This window comes from Capricornis sumatraensis, chromosome 16 (genome assembly GCF_032405125.1).
Source record: "Capricornis sumatraensis isolate serow.1 chromosome 16, serow.2, whole genome shotgun sequence".
NCBI lineage: Eukaryota > Metazoa > Chordata > Mammalia > Artiodactyla > Bovidae > Capricornis > Capricornis sumatraensis.
In genome coordinates this window covers 11,321,192-11,341,017 of record NC_091084.1, presented here as the reverse complement: position 1 = coordinate 11,341,017, position 19,826 = coordinate 11,321,192, and the positions used below count along the sequence as shown (strand labels likewise).

The following is a 19,826-nucleotide window of genomic DNA, read 5'->3' as shown; positions in this document are numbered from 1 at the left end:
GTATCACTACTTACTTGTGAGTACTCGAAGTTGTCTTGATCTCAGTCTCTATTCTAAAACTAGCAGCCAAAATAACCTTTAGATATGATCCATTTAATAACTCGAGCTGCCAAATCAGCTTCCTCAACAGTGACAGTGATATGTTCAAGAGGCAAAATGACTGACCACCATTAAGACTGTTAACCTGAGAGGGAGGTGGTGGTTGTTGTTCAGTTGCTAAGTTGTGTCCAGCTCTTTGTGACACTGTAGACTCCAGCACACCAGGTCTCCCTGGCCCTCATCCTCTCCCAGAGTTCACCCAAGTTCACATCCATTGAATTGGTGATGTTATCCAACCATCCCATCCTCTGCCACCCTCTTCTTTTGCCTTCAGTCTTTCCCAGTAGCAGGATCTTTTCAAACGAGTTGACTGTTCACATCAGGTGGACAAAGTATTGGAGCTTCAGCTTCAGCATCAGTCTTTTCAATGAATATCCAGGGCTGATTTTTATAGGACTGATGGGTTTGATCTCCTTTTTGTCCAAGGGACTCTCAAGAGTCTTCTCCAGGACCACAGTTCAAAATCATCAGTTCCTTGGCATTCAGCCTTCTTTATGGTCCAACTCTCACATCTGTAATCACTACTTGAACCACCATAGCTTTGACTATATGGACCATTGTTGGCATAGTGATATCTTTGCTTTTCAATGCACTATCTAGGTTTGTCATAGTCTTCCTTCCAAGAAGCTAGTGTCTAATTTCATGGCTGTAGTCACCAACCATGAAAGAGGGGGGTTGAATCACCTCAAATTTAACATCCCTCTAAACCTCTGTTTAATTTACTTAATAGAATAAATCACAAAAATATTTCATAGTAACTTTGTAAACATGACCCTTTCTCTTTTGTTCATTGACTGTACAAACCAGATCTTTAAAACTGCTTACATTACTTCACAGGATCTGTTTTTAGCTCAGTTATCAAACATAATCTTTCATTTATAGTCTAAAGGCCAAGATAAGTTCAAGTACATCTTAAAAAATTTGCAATAAGAAATTTAAAATATGAAAAAAATCTACTCTTAAAATTTAGAACTATTTATTAAATATATATATATTGGTATTTATCTTCTAATTATTCATTTTCTCATCAACTATGTATTCAGCAACTACATACCAGCCATTTTGTTGGGTCCTAAGGGGTATGGTGGTAAATGCAGTAGATTTAGTTTCTACTCTGGCAAGAGTACTTAATGTTGCTAATAATGACATTTTCTATCACAAATAACATTACCTTAGTTTCAGATTCAGTTCAGTTCAGTCACTCAGTCGTGGCTGAGTCTTTGTGACCCCGTGAACCACAGCACGTCAGGCCTCCCTGTCCATCACCAACTCCCAAAGTTTACCCAAACTCATGTCCATTGAGTCGGTGATGCCATCCAACCATCCCATTCTCTGTCATTGCTTTTCCTTTCCACCTTCGATCTTTCCCAGCACCAGGGTCTTTTACAATGAGTCAGTTCTTCATATCAGGTGGCCAAGGTATTGGAGTTTCAGCTTCAACATCAGTCCTTCCAATGAATATTCAGGAATGGAATTATTTCCTTCAGGATTGACTGGTTTGATCTCCTTGCAGTTCAAGGGACTCTTGAGAGTCTTCTCCAATACCACAGTTCAAAAGCATCAATTCTTTGGTGCTCAGCATTCTTTATAGTCCAACTCTCACATCCATACATGACCACTGGAAAAACCATAGCTTTGACTAGATGGACCTTTGTTGACAAAGTAATGTCTCTGCTTTTCAATATGCTATCTAGGTTGGTCATAACTTTCCTTCCAAGGAGTATATCCCCTTACACTAAGTAGTAATGGATAATTAATCGTATACTTCCCTATAATTTCCTTCATGATATCATTAATTTTAAAATTCAAAATGGTAGCTAGCCACCAGCTACAAACTTTATATAAGCAAAAATCTTCATTGTGCCAATTTTTAAAGCAGTACCATTTTATCCAATAACTTACTAATTTTCATTATTCAAATATATTCACATCAATTATTTCTTCAGAACTGGAGGCAAAGGAGTCATAACAGATAATGGAACTGTAAAACCAACAATGTTTACAAAGCAATTAATAAATACTAAATTGCTTATGACATACACTCTATGAATCAGTATCCAGTAAAAATGAAAAAAAAAAAGCTTATCAAACTACAAGTAAGAAGCTTAATTTAATATTAAAACAAACTAAATAGTTCCACTGGTATAATAAAGAACAAATTATAATTATAGCTATTTTATATATCTCACATTACAAGGATAACCAAAAACAGATAAGAGCAGAGATTGTGATAAATATAGCCCATTAGCTTAAAATTTTATTATAAACCATAAAACATATTAAAAAATAGAGAAGGTTCTGATTTTTAGGTTTTCCTTTTTATAGCTGACAAGGATAAAAACCAAAAACAAACAAACAACAAAAAAAAACAGACTCCCTAAAAGAGTCATAGTATTAATTCGGTGATGAACAAATCAATTGCTATATACATTGTGTTCTCTCCAAATCTTTTGACCCACAGCTTCTACTATGTACACACATTATTAGGAAGAAGAATGGTTATCTTCTAACTTGCAGTTATATTAGAGAATGTTGAAATGAATTGCATATGATTACTCATTGAAATGGTTTTCAAAGACTTCAGAGAGTGCAGTATGCAGTTTTATTCCCCTTTCTCAATACTTTTTTACAAAAATTAATGGCACTGCAGTTATAAGAAATTAACACCTTTTCCCGTAAGGATGATCATGTTTTTATACCCTGTAGACATAGAAATATATCATTTAAGTAATCATCTTGTCAGGGGAGCAAAAGAAAGCTAGTCTGTTTGGTGACACTGAATCAATTACACCAAGTGTGATGAAAGTCTGCAATGAACAAAGCCACAAAACCCAGACATTCAACTAGGAAAATAGAGCCAACCTAGAACCTTTCCCCTAATTTAGAAATGAGAAATAAAATAAAGCTTAATATATAGCCAAGCTCACAGGAATGGGAAAAAAGCAGGTATCAGAAACAAATAGAAAAATATCAAGGAATAAATCCTAACTGACCTCTAGGAATACTATTAATCCATTAATCCTGAGGAAATGTTGGCAACAAAGATTCATAGAGATAGACTATAGACTCTAGGAGCTTGAGGATGATTGTTCATGCTGGTATAAAGGACAAGTCTTTGGGTCTTCCTCAGAGGGAAAGTTAGAATAAATGTCTGCACCAAACCAGGTCCTTAATGTACTATTCTTTCAGTGAAACTGAATGGCTCTCACTGACTCAGGAAAAAAGTTAAAAAAATCTCCCATAAGAAACCAAAACCTTAAGTCAACACAGTACAAGTTTGTAAACAAAATGTATGTTATCACACAGTTTAAAAAAATGCACTAGAGAAATTTAACATAAAAACTTTATGGGATACACATTGAAGAATAATATCAAGACTTCTAAAACATTTTAAGTTGTCTAAGTCAAACATACTATTTAAAAAAAGAAAAAAAAAACCTGATAGGAATGGGAAAAATCACAACTGACCAACTTCTGATAATGTGTGATGATATCAATATTTCAATATTTAATATATCAGTTTATATTAAAATATTTTTAAGGCCAAGCATAATTGTTATGAAGCCAAGTGTTATATGGGAGTAAAGGCTATGCCCCCAGAGCCAACTATGTTTTACTACTTTCCTGAATCATTTTGTTATCTTCAGGTTCTGACATACCAAAAATAAAGTGAATGCTTGTTTTTTCATGAAAGTAAAGATAAGTTTGAAAAGAATTTTAAATAAATGCTGATAGAGAATGAAAAAAAAATGTATAAGAGAAAGTAAACAGTAACTTTAAGAGAGGTTTAGATTGGTTCAATATATTCATTTTTGGCACAGGCAGAAAATCCAATCCAAATTCAGACTGTCAGCTTTTCTACTGTGTACTATTTCCACTTTTTATCCTTCTTAAAATTATGAAATGCTTTGCTATGTAAAACTAAAAAGTTATTTTAAAAACTAAATGAACATTGTTGAATACCCAAATACCCATTAACCTATAAAATTTGAGAAAAAAATGCCAATTTTGTGTAAATACTATTTACACAAAACTATTGTATTTTTTAAAATACAATATTTTAAAAAACATTGACTCAAGAAACACTATTGGTACAACAAAATTAGATTTCAGTTAATGATAGTCTCTAATGTGATTGTTCTTTGCTTTATTTATTCCAAAATTTCTAGTAATACAAATCAAAAATCAAGATAACTCCAGTAAAGTCTAACCCAAAAATAAATTGCAAAAAGTATCAAAATGTCTGAGTGTTGTTTCAGCAACAAATGAAACTCTCATTATAACAATTAGAATAAGCCATATATTGGAAGGGAGAAAGGAGGGAGGGAGGAGAAGGGAGAGAAGGAAGGAGAGAGAAAAAGGAAGAGAAGAAAGGCATAAAATAGGGCTTTCTAATCCTCCCTGTAGATTAGAATCACATTTGAGCTTTCTAAAAAGTTCAAGTGATGTTATTAAACAAATAACTGTGGAGAAAGGGGACCTCAAAATCTGCTCTTTCAGCTATAACACAGGTAATTCTAATGTCTATTGAGATTTTAATGCTATTGGCAAACAATTTTTTTTTCTTTTATTAACTCAGTTGCAATATGGTTTTGATTTCCTCTCATCTATTGAAGTTTCCATTCAGTGATATCCCAAATGTCAATCTTAAGTAACATTTACCTTTATTATCTTTATAAATATTCCTACTAAGTCCTTTTTCCTTAGCCGGCATTATTTAACCCTCCTGAAATGGTTGAGCCATTGGCCTCTGTGGCACTGCATTTTCTTTATTCCCCTTGAATTTTTCCAATGGTTCCTTCCCTCTCCCCTTCTGAACAGTTTTTGTTTTCTTTCTTTTATTTATATGTTGTGTTTTCCAGAGAATTATCTTCTCACCATATTTATTCTCATCTACTTACTTAATTCAATTACACCAATACACCAATAACTTCCAACCACAGATTTACTCTCGTGAACTTCAAACACATGTTTACCAACTGCTGGAACTGCTTATGTGGATTTGCCTCAAACTCAAAATGTCCTGAAAGTGAACCAATGATCTTTCTCCTTAAAGTAGTTTGACCTCATTTTTATTTAATCCTGAACTTCACATGCCATCCTCCTCCCAGCCATTCAAGGGAGATATGAAAATGTTCCTGAACTATCTGTCTCTTCATTTGTCTTGAAAGTGTAGTCTTTGTGACTACATGAGATATAGCCCACCAGTCTCCTTTTTCCATGGAATTTTCCAAGCAAGAATACTGGAGTGAGTAGGCATTCTCTTCTCCAGGGGATCTTCCTGACCCAGGGATCAAACCCAAGTCTCCTGCATCTCAGGAGAATTTGTTACTGTCTGAGTCACCAGGGAAGCTCCTCCTATGTATTTATTGGGCCAATATCCCAATATCCTTCTTCTTGTTGTTATGATTAGGTTCTGATTCAGATTTATTCAGCTCTTACCTTTAGTATGCAATATTCTCTCGCTCCCTTCAGCAACCTTGGGCTTACTTAAATTCAGCCTTTGCAGAATCACCAGAATACCCTACTGTATCACTGTTCCTGTTCATGATGGTAGTTGTCTTGGCTGTTCACACTGTCTCTCTGTTCACTGAACTTAGGGAAGGCAAGGCACGAGCTATGATGCTGGAAGAAGATATGAGGAGCTGTAGGAACTGCAGACACGTTTATTCTCTCCTGGCTAGCATGGCAGCCATAACACAGACTCTCTCCTGGCTGACATAGCAGCTGTAGCAGCAGCCAGAACATAATCATAATACAGCCATAATGAAGCCATAATATAATATAATGATGATGTCTCTCCAATGTAGCCCTAGTGCAGCAGCTGCTGCTGCTGCTAAGTCACTTCAGTCGTGTCCAACTCTGTGTGACCCCATAGATGGCAGCCCACTAGGCTCCCTCATCCCTGGGATTCTCTAGGCAAGAACACTGGAGTGGGTTGCCATTTCCTTCTCCAATGCTTGAAAGTGAAAAGTGAAAAGTGAAAGTGAAGTTGCTCAGTCATGTCCGACTCTTTGTGACCCCATGGACTGCAGCCTACCAGGCTCCTCTCTCCATGGGATTTTCCAGGCAAGAGTACTAGAGTGGGCTGCCATCACCTTCTCTGAGTGCAGCAGCAGCCAGGGCTTTCATGGTGAAACTCCTACAGGTGTACCACACTAAGGAGCCTGTGACCAAGCATGAACTTCATGACACACATGCACAGTGCTGTAAATGAGCTCAGCCATTCAGCTCAGTTCAGTTCAGTCACTCAGTCATGTCCAACTCTTTGCAACCCCATGGGCTGTAGCACTCCAGGCCTCACTGTCCATCACCAGCTCCCTGAGCTTGCTCAAACTCATGTCCATTGAGTTGGTGATGCCATCCAACCATCTCATCCTCTGTCGTCACCTTCTCCTCCTGCCTCAGTCTTTTCCAGCATCAGGGTCTTTTCCAATGAGTCAGTTCTTCACATCAGGTGGTCAAAGTATTGGAGATTCCACTTCAAATTCAGTCCTTCCAATGAATTTTCAGGACTGATTCTCTTTAGGATGGACTGGTTGGATCTCCTTGCAGTCCAAGGGACTCTCAAGAGTCTTCTCCAACACCACAGTTCAAAAGCAGCAATTCTTAGGAGCTCAGCTTATACCCATATATGACTACTGGAAAAGCCATAGCTTTAACTATATGCACCTTTTTAGGTAAAGTAATGTCTCTGCTTTTTAATATGCTGTCTAGGTTTTTCATATCTTTTCTTCCAAGGAGCAAGCATCTTTTAATTTCATGGCTGCAGTCACCATCTGCAGTGTTTTGGGAGCCCAAGAAAATAAAGTCTCTCACTGGTTCCATTGTTTCCCCATCTATTTGGCCTGAAGTGATGGGACTGGATGCCATGATCTCAGATACTGCATAATCATTATTCACCAAACATGGGGCAAGAGCGAGAGGCCATGTGGCAAGAGAGCCTGACCTTGCCACCTGGGCTAATTTGCCCTTTCCCTAAACTCCACCCCTTCAGGGTCTCACACCTCACAATCCACATGCAGTCAATCTCTTGTGATGGTCCCTTGGTGAGTAAAATTGACCCTTGAATATACATCTTGCAACAGCAGTAGATGCTACAAAAACAGTTACATCCACAACACACAGCAGGTATCACCTGGAACTCATGTTGCAGTCCTTGCCCTCGTGGGACTAGAAGAGCCGCCCACTACATGTGGAGTGCCTTTATCTTCCTTGGCCAAGTCTAGTCCACCAGTTGTCCTTGTAAAATTGCAGGAAAGCCTCCACAAGGTCAACTCCACCCCTTCAAGCTTTTTTATTAAGGACCTGCAAAAACCCCCTACAGGCGCCAGGCCCACTTCTTCAAGGTGGGAAATTTCGGCATTCACAGGGCACCACATCATTCCAAATGCTTTCACACTGTTCTAAATCCACAGGAGAATGAGAAGTTAGTAGCACATCACAGGGCATGGCCTTTACAGTTCACTGTTCTAAATCTACATTATAGAACACAGCGTAAACCTACATCATACATTATAGGACAAAGCCTTTCACATAGGGAGCCTTCCAATTTCCAAAGGTAAGGACACAGCCTCTGGCTAGACGTAAACAAGGTTGCATTCAGCACTGGTTTCAACCAGGGCCATTACTCTCTGTGCATTAGCTAGTGACCAGTGAATTACAAGTTCTACATGCGATCTCCAGTCCCTGAGTCTTCAGGAGGGCACCTTGGTCTGAGCCGTATTCAAAGTGGAAAAGGGCATCATCCAAAAGAACATTCTTGGGCGCCATGTAATCTTTTAACTGAACCACCTGTACCTCTTGCTATGGATGCTTCCCAAACTTGGTAAACTTCTACTCTGGTCTCAGTTGCCTCCACAGCTCTGGGAACAGAGCACTGGGCTATGTGTCAGTATTATTTGTCAATTCCTGCTGCCAACAAATCAGCCTACGTTTGCATTCTCACCACCAGGAGGGGGCCTTTACCAGCTCAGGCCCCCTTCAGGGTCTTCAAACTTCTAATCCCCTTTGCCTCCTGCTGTCCCTCTGTTTCTCCTAAGCTAGCTGCTATCAAGGTCACCTCATAGATGTGGCACCACACATAAGTCACAAGAATAGCAGTCCTGGATTCAAAAGCAGTAGATGGGGCATTGTTCAAAATGGCATATTGAATGCTTCCAGTAAAACGCTTGTCATTGGGGCCTCAGGTATTTAGGTTAAATATCAATGCTTCGTGCCCCGTTCTCTCACCATTTGGGTCAGGTTGGTATAGATATGCCATTTACTCACAGTATCCAGGAGCTCTCCCACGTTTGACCACATAATGTGGGAGGCAGCCTTAATCCATTCCATGAAGGCATGCATTTGGTTAGGCCTCCCTTGCACGAGTAGTTTAGCATTCTGCAAGCTTTGTCTCAATGAAGGGTAAATGGTTATAGATGCCAACCCTCCAAAATCACTGCAGATGATGACTGCAGGCATGAAATTAAAAGACGCTTGCTCCTTGGAAGAAAAATTATGATCAACCTAGACAGCATAGTAAAAAGCAGAGACATTACTTTGACAACAAAGGTCCCTCTAGTCAAGGCTATGGTTTTTCCAGTAGTCATGTCTTCATGTGAGAGTTGGACTATAAAGAAAGCTGAACGCTGAAGAATTGATGCTTTTGAACTGTGGTGTTGGAGAAGACTCTTTAGAGTCCCTTGGACAGCAAAGACATCCAACCAGTCCATCCTAAAGGAAGTCAGTCCTGAATAGTCATTGAAAGGACTGATGCTGAGTGCTGAAGAATTGATGCTTTTGAACTGTGGTGTTGGGGAAGACTCTTGAGAGTCCCTTGGACTGCAAGGAGATCCATCCAGTACATTCTGAAGGGGATCAGCCCTGGGATTTCTTTGGAAGGAATGATGCTAAAGCTGAAACTCCAGTACTTTGGCCACCTCATGCGAAGAGGTGACTCATTAGAAAAGACTCTGATGCTGGGAGGGATTGGAGGCAGGAGGAGAAGGGGACGACAGAGGATGAGATGGCTTGGTGGCATCACTGACTGGATGGACGTGAGTCTGAGTGAACTCCGGGAGTTGGTGATGGACAAGGAGGCCTGGCGTGCTGCAATTCATGGGGTTGCAAAGAGTCAGACATGACTGAGCGACTGAACTGAACTGAACTGAACTGATGCTGAAGCTGAAACTCCAATAGTTTGGCCACCTGATGTGAAGAACTGACTCATTGGAAAAGACCCTGATGCTGGGAAAGATTGAAGGCAGGAGGAGAAGGGGATGACAGAGGATGAGATGGTTGGATGACATCACTGACTCAATGGACATGAGTTTGAGTAAGCTCTGGGAGTTGGTGATGGAAAGGGAGGCTTGGAGTGCTGCAGTCTATGGGGTCTCAAACAATCTGACATGACTAAGCAACTGAATTGAACTGGACCATCCGTAACACATATGATACTGTCCACCCCTGTGTCCCAAAGTCACAAAAGCCATGCTGCTAATGGGCCCCCCTTGCCCCGCCCCCCATGCTTTTTCCAAAACTGCTTACCCAAGTCAACCAACTCCACCTGAGTACATGATTGATATGTTGTGAACTCGGTCACACTGGGGCCCCCTTGAGGAATTCCACCCAGGCCATAGACTGCTCATGCTTTACTTTCTGCTGTACAACAGGCCTTGTTGCCAAGCAGGTATCCTCAGTCTCACAACGTCCTTCATCGTTCTCCTTAATCTCATAATGTTCATCATCACTGTCACTTTCTGCCTCACTGTCAGAGATGCTGGGTTCTTCAAGGCCATGGGTTTAGGGCCACAAGGCCCTAACATCAATATACATTGATCTAGTTCTTCCAAACATCTCTGCACATTGTGCACTTGTGCAGCATTGCATAGGGTATGATCCATATTCACCTTCAGGGAAGTCAGGAAAGTCCACCTGATGGTGCCAGCAGCAGTCCATGCTGCTTTGTTCAGCAAAGAGGAATTCACTGCCTGTAATGTCTTTCAGTGCTATTTAGTGAACTGTCCACTGCCTCCCAGTCTCCCACCAGAATCCATGCTGAGAGGAAGCTATAAGGTGGCCACTGGCTTCCTCCACCTGTTGGAGCCTCAGACTCTTCTACCTGCTGGGTATTCTGCAAACTATACCAATTGTATCACTCTTCCTGTTTGTGATGTCAATTGTCTTGCTGTTCACAATGATCACTGAACCCAAGGGGCAAGCTAAGAGGCTGGAAGAAGATGTGAGCAGCCATAGGGACGGCAGACACATTTATTCTCTCCTGGCTGGCACGGCAGCCATAACACAGCCTCTTTCCTGGCTAATGCAGCAGCTGCAGCAGCAGCCAGAAATGACCATAATATGGCCATAATGAAACCCTAACATAACTTCACATAAGATAACCATGATGTCACTCCAGTATAGCCCCAGTGCAGCAGCAGCCAGGGTTTCATGCTGAAATTCCTACAGGTATATGGCACATAGTAGCCTGTGGCCAAGCAAGTACCTCATGATGTGGGCAACATCATGGGGCAAGAAAAAAAAAAAAAAAAAAAACATGGGGCAAAAGTGAGAGGCCATGGTGTGAGAGAGCCCAACTGTGTCATCATGGCTAATTTGTTCTTTCCCCACACCTACAGATGTGTATATTTATGTCAACTCTTTGCTAGAAAACATCCAGGATAGAGCGCAAGTTCCTTAACACAACATACACACCATGTTAATCTGTGTTTAGTCATTTGGATTTATTTCCAGTATCTCTAACTTCTAATTCCCTTCCTTGGATTTTTCACTTCAGTAACTTAGAACTGTGGTGGTGGCTCAAAATCTTACTCCTTGACTAATCTTTTTTGCCTTCTCACATTTCATAATCAATCCATCAGCAATTCCATTCAGCTCTAACATCATATTTTTACTAGAACCAATCACTTCTCACCACTTTACCACTACTGTCCCTACCACTAAGCACCATTCTAGTGCAAATCATTTACATATTTCATGTTGTTTTGAAAATAGCCACTGAGGCTAGTGGACATTTTTCCTCCTGCTTCCCCCTCCCCCTAGTCTCTGCTTTGTCCTCACATTTTCTCATCTCTACCCAGCAGTCAGAGTTTTAAAATATAAATTCACATGTCTTTTTCACCCCTGTCATTCTCCAGGTCTGTATTCATGCTTTAGATTTCTTCCCAGCACTTATTACCACTTGACAAGTACTTATTTTGGATCTATATTCTTGCTCTTTCCACTATAATGAAAGCTCCATGAGAACACAGACATTTTTTCCCCCCTAACTGGTGCATTCTTGGCCTACCATAACCCTCAACTAGTATTTGGTGAAAAAATTAGTAAATGAATGTAGCTCAGGCATCTCAGTTGAATTTTTTGCTGATTGACTTGTGGCTTAACTTCCTTTTCCCTCATCTTCCTTTCAATACAATCCACTCCTCCATTTCTTTATTCCACATAGTTTTTCATAGGTTTGGGTAGATCTCTCTCATTAGACTGATCTTTGAGAATGGGAGACTCTCTCTCTCATATTTTTAATTTCAGTCTCATCATATCATAGTGCCAGTCATCTAAAACACATTCAACACATATTAGAATTGAGTGAATGAGTGCATGGATGAATGGATAAAGACTTTAAGAAACATTTAAGAAATAAAATATTTCAGCTCTTCATTTAATAATGAAGAGCTACAGTTCTTTGAACATAAAATACAAAATGATATAGATATCTGAATCACATATGTATAATCTTGCAACATATCTAACACTTAATAAAACTTTGAGTGTAACTGTTGATAAAATAATCTATCTTTCAACCATTAAATTTTGTATATTTTCAGAAATCATCTATAGCTGGGTATTTAATGAATTCCCTTCCTTTGTGGCCGAAGACAGCCGGCGGTTCATTTCCCAGGAGACAGGCAACCTTTATATTTCTAAAGTCCAAACATCCGATGTTGGCAGCTATATTTGTCTGGTGAAAAACACAGTGACGAATGCTCGAGTACTTAGTCCTCCAACACCACTGACTCTGCGTAATGATGGTAAGTTGCCTGACCTGGATTTAATGGTTAGCTACTTCAAATGTGAAAAAATGAGTATCGTCTGCAAAAATAGTGAATCACTAGGCTGTATATCTGAAATTAACACAATATTATAAGTCAATTGAACTTCTATATAAAAACACTTTTAAAAATGTGTTAGTGGTCTTCTAAACTCTTAAACCTAGCCCAAATAAAATAAAAAGACATTTGCAATATTTAGAAACCCTACACATTTAGTCTAAGATTTGGATATATTAGAATAAATTTTCTTACATAGGAAAGGGATGATCGATAGATGAGAACTATTAACCATAGCACTACCCTAGTGCCAGAAAGGGAAAGGGATTCTGAAAAGATGAACTGTAATAAAAACTCCACAATTCTTTTCTTTGCTCTTTAGGGCCTCTATATAGCATATGTGTATAAATTGCAAGCATTTTACAAGGTTCATTTTTCATCACTTTTTCACTTTAGCCACCTTCAAATTGAATGTTCAGCTTTTAATACTTCATGGTATAGTTATAATTGTTATTATTACTTTTTCAATAATAGAAGCAGTTGGAACTTTTTAAAGTGCAATTCAGGCAGAAATGATGATTCTATATTTATAGGTATTGCCATATATCCAAGATATCTTCAAATTTAAATACTTCATTTGTTGTTATAGACATTTACAGCTAAGCATTGCATTAAAGAAGTAAAGTGCTATATTATAGTTGATATATGATATGTGGCTTGCTCTGTCATGCAATAAAAAACCTATGAGGATATTATTAAGAAGTGAGCTCGAGAATCCTGATGGATTGTGAAGCTTAAAAAATAATCTGTTTCAATGGTAGTCTTTATATACTTAGTTTAGAGTATATGCTGAAGTGAAGTATGACCAGTATAACCAGAGTTCATATACAATGTATGTATTTATTAGCAATAATTCTATGATTCTATCAGGTAGAATATATAAATGCAGTATCTATTTCAGAGATAAGGAAGCCAATTTTAAAGAGATGCAGTGAAATGCAAAAGGTCACACTGCTAGGTAATGGCATGGAGGAAAGTGCAAGTGAAGTGAAGTCGCTGAGTTGTGTCTGATTCTTTGCGACCCCATGGCCTATAGCCTACCAGGCTCCTCTGTCCATGGGATTTTCCAGGCAAGAGTACTCGAGTGGATTGCCAAATGAGAAATAAGAAGGAAAATTGGGAGACCAATTTAGAGGCTACTGAAACTAAGCAGCCAAGAAATGAGGAGGGACAGAATGAAAGCTGCGGTAATAACACTGCAGGGTAGCAAACATGCCTGCCTGGGACACCAGCAAAGTAGAATTGTCAGAATGTGATGATTAATTAAACATGGGGCTCTGGAGTAGGAGGACGCTTTCACCTAGTTCATCAGATGGGTCATGATTCTTTTCATGAAAAGAGATAAGACGGATAAAGGAATAATGAGATGTTTATGGGATATCTATGTGGAAATATGTAGTATGTATACTGAAATTTAATCCTAATATGCACAGCAAAGAACTGGGCTGGATAAAGAGATTGAAGAGTCAGCACTGTGTATTCCACCACTACAATTAAAGCTATGACTGTGTGTGTAGTATGCCAACCTCAAAATTATATAAGAATGTTTATACGGTGAAAAAACTGAAGGAGAAAAGATGTGCATTTTTAAGACTTATCTAGTTGGTAGCTTACAAATAAAATGATTCTCTATAAGCCATTTTCATAAAGTTTTGAGTATTTTCTCATGAATTCCTCAAGAATTTGGAATGTCTTTGTTTGAAAATTGTAACATTTTGCTGACTAGACAATAACTAATTCCATTTACACCAATTTATGCAAACTCCTAAAAGATAATGCTGTGAAAGTGCTGCACTCAATATGTCAGCAAATTTGGAAAACTCAGCAGTGGCCAAAGGACTGGAAAAGGTCAGTTTTCATTCCAATCCCAAAGAAAGGCAATGCCAAAGAATACTCAAACTACTGCACAATTGCACTCATCTCACATGCTAGTAACGGAGAAGGCAATGGCACTCCACTCCAGTACTCTTGCCTGGAAAATCCCATGGACAGAGGAGACTGGTGGGCTGCCATCTATGGGATCACACAGAGTCGGACACAACTGAAGCAACTTAGCAGCAGCAGCAGCAGCAGCAGCAGCATGTGCTAGTAAAGTAATGCTCTAAATTCTCCAAGCCAAGCTTCAGGAATACATGAACTGCGAACTTCCAGATGTTCAAGCTGGTTTTAGAAAAGGCAGAGGAACCAGAGATCAAATTGCCAGCATCCACTGGATCATCGAAAAAGCAAGAGAGTTAAAAAAAAAAACATCTATTTCTGCTTTATTGACTATGTCAAAGCTTTTGACTCTGTGGATCACAATAAACTGTGGAAAATTCTGAAAGTGATGGGAATACCAGACCACCTGACCTACCTCTAGAGAAACTGTATACAAGTCAAGAAGCAACAGTTCGAACTGGACATGGAACAACAGACTGGTTCCAAATAGGAAAAGGAGTACATCAAGGCTGTATATTGTCACCCTGCTTATTTAACTTATATGCAGAGTACATCATGAGAAATGCTGGGCTGGAGGAAGCACAAGCTGGAAGCAAGATTCCGGGAGAAATATCAATAACCTCAGATATGTAGATGACACCACTCTTATGGCTGAAAGTGAAGAAGAACTAAAGAGTCTCTTGATGAAAGTGAAAGAGGAGAATGAAAAAGTTGGCTTAAAGCTCAACATTCAGAAAACTGAGATCATGGCATCACTTCATGGGAAATAGATGGGGAAACAGTGGAAACAGTGTCAGACTTTATTTTGGGGGGCTCCAAAATCACTGCAGATGGTGACTGCAGCCATGAAATTAAAAGACGCTTGCTCCTTGGTAGAAAAGTTATGACCAACCTAGACAGCATATTAAAAAGCAGAGATGTTACTTTGCCAACAAAGGTCCGTCTAGTCAAGGCTATGATTTTTCCAGTAGTCATGTATGGATATGAGAGTTGGACTATAAAGAAAGCTGAGTGCCAAAGAATTGATGCTTTTGAACTGTGGTGTTGGAGAAGACCCTTGAGAGTCCCTTGGACTGCAAGGAGATCCAACCAGTGCATCCTAAAGGAGATCATTCCTGGGTGTTCATTGGAAGGACTGATGTTGAAGTTGAAACACCAATACTTTGGCCACCTGATAAAAGACTGATTCTTGGAAAGATTGAGGGCAGGAGGAGAAGGGGAGAACAGAGGCTGAGATGGTTGGATGGCATCACTGACTCGATGGACATGGGTTTGGGTGAACTCTGGGAGTTGGTGATAGACAGGGAGGTCTTGCTTGCTGCGGTTCATGGGGTCACAAAGAGTCAGACACGACTGAGTGACTGAACTGAACTGATGTAATAATACCATGCATTTGGATAAGACCTGAGGTTGTTTAGGCTATCCTGCCTTCTTTTCACACAACAACCCTAAACATTACATTGACTTTCACAAAGAAGAGAAGCACATGTGAAGTCAGAATCCAAAAATTGATTCCACCTTCACTAGTGATTTAAAAGCTCAGTACTTACGATCAGCATTCTTGCATTTCTTTTATTCCATAGCCTAGGTGTGGCACTTAACTTTACCTTCTACTTTCCATTGTCAAGCATTTCTAGAATTAGTGTAATTTGTTTGCTGATATTTAAACTCATTTGCCCTTCTGATGCTGTTGCTCTTGCTTGTCAAAATGCCACTCCCAATGAATTCAGTATATACTTAATTTGTGACTGCTTTGGAACCTGAAAGCTACTAGAAAGTTACACTCATCAAGCATGCATGATCACCAGCTTCAACATTGTCCTTCAATCCTAGTAAGTTGATGTTTATGGTTAATTTGTAACTCTCCCAAAAGTTTTTGGAATCTTGTCTTTTCTCAAATTAGTCAGCCTCTTTCTCTACCCACTGCTTTATATAACTATTTCAGTGTCAAGTTTATTTTCCTATGAATGGAAATTCAAATCTAACTGCATCTCCATTTATACTGTTCTTCCCTTATTCTAATTCAGTAGAGATACTCCACTTTCCCTCCTCCTGCTAAAACCAGTTCCTCCCTCTTAGACTGTTGATTTTCATTCTCACTGGCCTTTTCAGAGCATACCACTTTGGCCTTTTCAGTCATTGTTTCTTATATAACTAAAATTATATCTTTAAGTTAAAAAAAATGTTTTTAGTCATATTGTTGAATTTACTGAAGCAGTTGAAATTGTTGACATTTTCATTTTGCAAACATCTATATTTAAAAAATTGTTTGTGAAGTACTGTATGAAAGGGTCAATACAATTTTAAAATAAAAGTGTTATTTTAAAGTTAACATCTAAGTTAAAAGAAATAGGTGGAAAGCACCTGCTAAATTTCAACTACATCATTCAATAACAGTTTTTTTTAAGATTTTTGTTAGAAAAGTTAGAAAATTCACATTTGTTCTTTCTATAATTTATCTAAGGTTGTTGTTTTCTTTGTGATTGCCTACTAATTTTTACTTTTTAACATAGAGATATACCATTATCAAAGGAACGTAGAGGTTTGTCAGTGCTGATAAGGGTTGCGGTGGGGGCGAGGCGGGGGGAGTGGGCAAACCTCTTCCATCCAAACTCATTCCCTAAAGCCAGTTATCTCACTTCTCATATTTTTCTTCCCAAGGTTTTCATATAAACGGTGCTTCTTGTTTAATCAAGTTTAGAGAATAACTGTTCACTCTCCCATATGATATACATGTTTCTTCTATCTGCCCACATATTAAATTTCTATAATACTTTTCTGTCCTTTCCTTTTTAATTTGACAATGTGCTTAAATCTCTACTATCCTCTTAACTCTTAGAAATAATTCTTGACTTTCTATTATACAAAGTGATAGTTTTACTCCTATTTTTTCCTTTACCTTTGCTACGTTACTTTTATGTCCTTTCATCTGCCACTTTTACTCTGATATTCTCTCCTGTAAATGTAACCAAGAGTTCTAAACTTTCCCATAGACTGATTGTAAAAGCTGAAAATAAGTAGATGTTTACTTCATGGGAAATAGATGGAGAAACAGTGGAAACAGTGTCAGACTTTATTTTGGGGGGGCTCCAAAATCACTGCAGATGGTGATTGCAGCCATGCAATTAAAAGATGCATGCTGTTTAGAAGGAAGTTATGACCAATCTTCAAAAGCAGAGACATTACTATTCCAACAAATGTCCATCTAGTCAAGGCTATCATTTGTCCAGTGGTCATGTATCGATGTGAAAGTCAGACTGCGAAGAAAGCTGAGCACCGAAGATTTGATGCTTTTGAACTGTGGTTTTGGAGAAGACTCTTGAGAGTCCCTTGGACTGCAAGGAGATCCAACCAGTCCATTTCAGAGGAGATCAGCTGGGTGTTCTTTGGAAGGACTGATGCTAAAGGGGAAACTCCAATACTTTAGCCATCTCATGCGAAGAGTTGACTCATTGGAAAAGACTCTGAGGCTGGGAGGAATTGGGGGCAGGAGGAGAAGGGGATGACAGAGGATGAGATGACTGGATGGCACCACTGACTCGATGGACATGAGTTTGGGTGAACTCCAGGAGTTGGTGATAGACAGGGAGGCCTGGTGTGCTGCAATTCATGGGGTTGCAAAGAGTCGGACATGACTGAGTGACTGAACTGAATTGAACTGAACAGATGATTAATATACAATTAGAATTCAGTATCGTATTGTTATAGATTTTAAAGCTATTTGTGGACACGTATGCTCTACTAGACGTGTTTTTCATGAGTGAATCTTTAAATTGATTGTAACAAAGAAATAATATTGTAATACACGTTAAATGTGATTTCTCTTAAAATTTTGCTGCTGCTGCTGCTGCCAAGTCGCTTCTCTGTGTGACTCCATAGACAGCAGCCAACCAGGCTCTGCTATCCCTGGGATCCTCCAGGCAAGAACACTGGAGTGGGTTGCCATTTCCTTCTCCAATGTGTGAAAGTGAACACTGAAAGTGAAGTCGCTCAGTCGTGTCCGACTCTTTGCGACTCCATGGACTGCAGCCTACCAGGCTCCTCCACATAGGATTTTCCAGGCAAGAGTACTGGAGTCGGGTGCCATTGCCTTCTCCAGTTCAGTTTCAATAGTAGTGATGAAATATGAACATGAGTCTCCACGATGCGAATGATAAATAAACCATTATTGTGGTTAAGAAGTCCATGAAGGAGGTGGTGATGTGAGCCATGCTGCCACCTGTGTGCATGCCAGCCCTCCACTCCTGCGCTTGCCAGCAGCCCCCCAGTGGTCTCCTCTGGGACCACCAAGGAGGGGCATCCCTGGAGGCTGTGCTGCCAGAAAAGTGATGCTGGCACCGCCCAGCTAAGGGGGAACTCTGACGTCCTGGTGAGTTTGTGGCCTTCGGCTGGGTTCAAATGAAACATTCCGAACTCCCTGGGGGTGTGGGGCGGGGAGAAAGAAAAGAAAGAAAGCCCATGAAATAAGTATGAAATGAAGTGAGCTTAGGACCAAGCCTTGAATAAGCCAAATTGCAATGGAAAGAAAAAGAATGAAAACCCTATAAAGGATAGCGAGAAGAGATGAGTGCAATAAGAGGAAAAACAGTAATGTAGTGTCAAGGAAATCAAGGAAAATGATTAATTCAGTGAGAAGTGGGCGTACAGCTCAAGTCGGTGGACTGGGTTCCTGTATTTGTCTCCTGTCTCTATTCTGAAGCCTGGTAGAAATATTCATGTCATCAGTGAGGAGAGGCAGCAGTTCATTAAAAAATGAGACACATTGACATATTTCTGGAAGGATAAGGAAGGATGTGAGTCTAAGTATTAGTCAGGCTCAGATTCTCAGTCGTGTCTGACTCTTTGTGACCCTATGGATTGTAGCCCACCAGGCTCCTCCGTCCATGGGATTTCCCCCAACAAGAATACTGGAGTGGGTTGTCTCTTCCTCCCTGAGGGGATCTTTCAGACCCAGGGATCAAACCTGCTTCTCCTGCATTGCAGGCAGATTCTTTACCGCTGAGCCAACCTAGAATAAAGTTTATGGGATACAAAGAAAGGGCTAAAAGCCACTCAGTGAAAACCTGAAAAAACTCTGAAATCAAAGTTAGCTAAGGGTGGGCATAAGAAATTGTGCCAAACAAAGGAAGACTTGTGGTATGTATGTTAAACATCTATATCATCTATCAATAATGGAATCTACTCTCTTCCCTGTTCCTACATTCAATAAGACCAAAAAAAAAAGTTTGTCTCAATGACATGAGTGAGCTTCCCAAGGAAAGCTAAAGTTGTTAATGTGAATTGTGGCACAGAATACAAAAACTTCTCATTTTTGCACGTGAATGTCTGCATCCCAACAGCCAGTTCCAGGCCTTCACATCGAAGCAGAACTGACTGTCGATCCACCTCTCACAGGCACCCCGTCTCAAAAAGAAACCAAGCTTATCGCACTGGGAAAACACAACAGTGTCCAAGCTTCTTAGATATAGTATTTATATATATTTCTAAATGAACTGTTTCTATTAAAAATTACTGAGCTTACTGAAGAGATATAGAGTTTATATCAATAAAATAAGAAAAAAACCCAGGAAATATTTAATATCATTTCTGGTGGCTTAGATGGTAAAAAATCTGCCTGCAGTTTAGGAGTCTAAGGTTCAGTCCCTGGGTATAAAGGATATGCTGGAGAAGGGAATAGCTTCC

General features: G+C 39.6%; 1 protein-coding gene across 1 annotated transcript in view; it reads left to right on the top strand.

Moving 5' to 3' along the window:
* The window catches only part of CNTN5 (contactin 5), a 635,147-nt gene that overhangs the window by 163,797 nt on the left and 451,524 nt on the right, over window positions 1–19,826 (top strand). Inside the window, exon 5 of the mRNA XM_068988835.1 lies at window positions 11,925–12,128. Coding sequence (XP_068844936.1) covers window positions 11,925–12,128 — 204 coding nt within the window. The remainder of the gene's footprint in view (window positions 1–11,924; window positions 12,129–19,826) is intronic.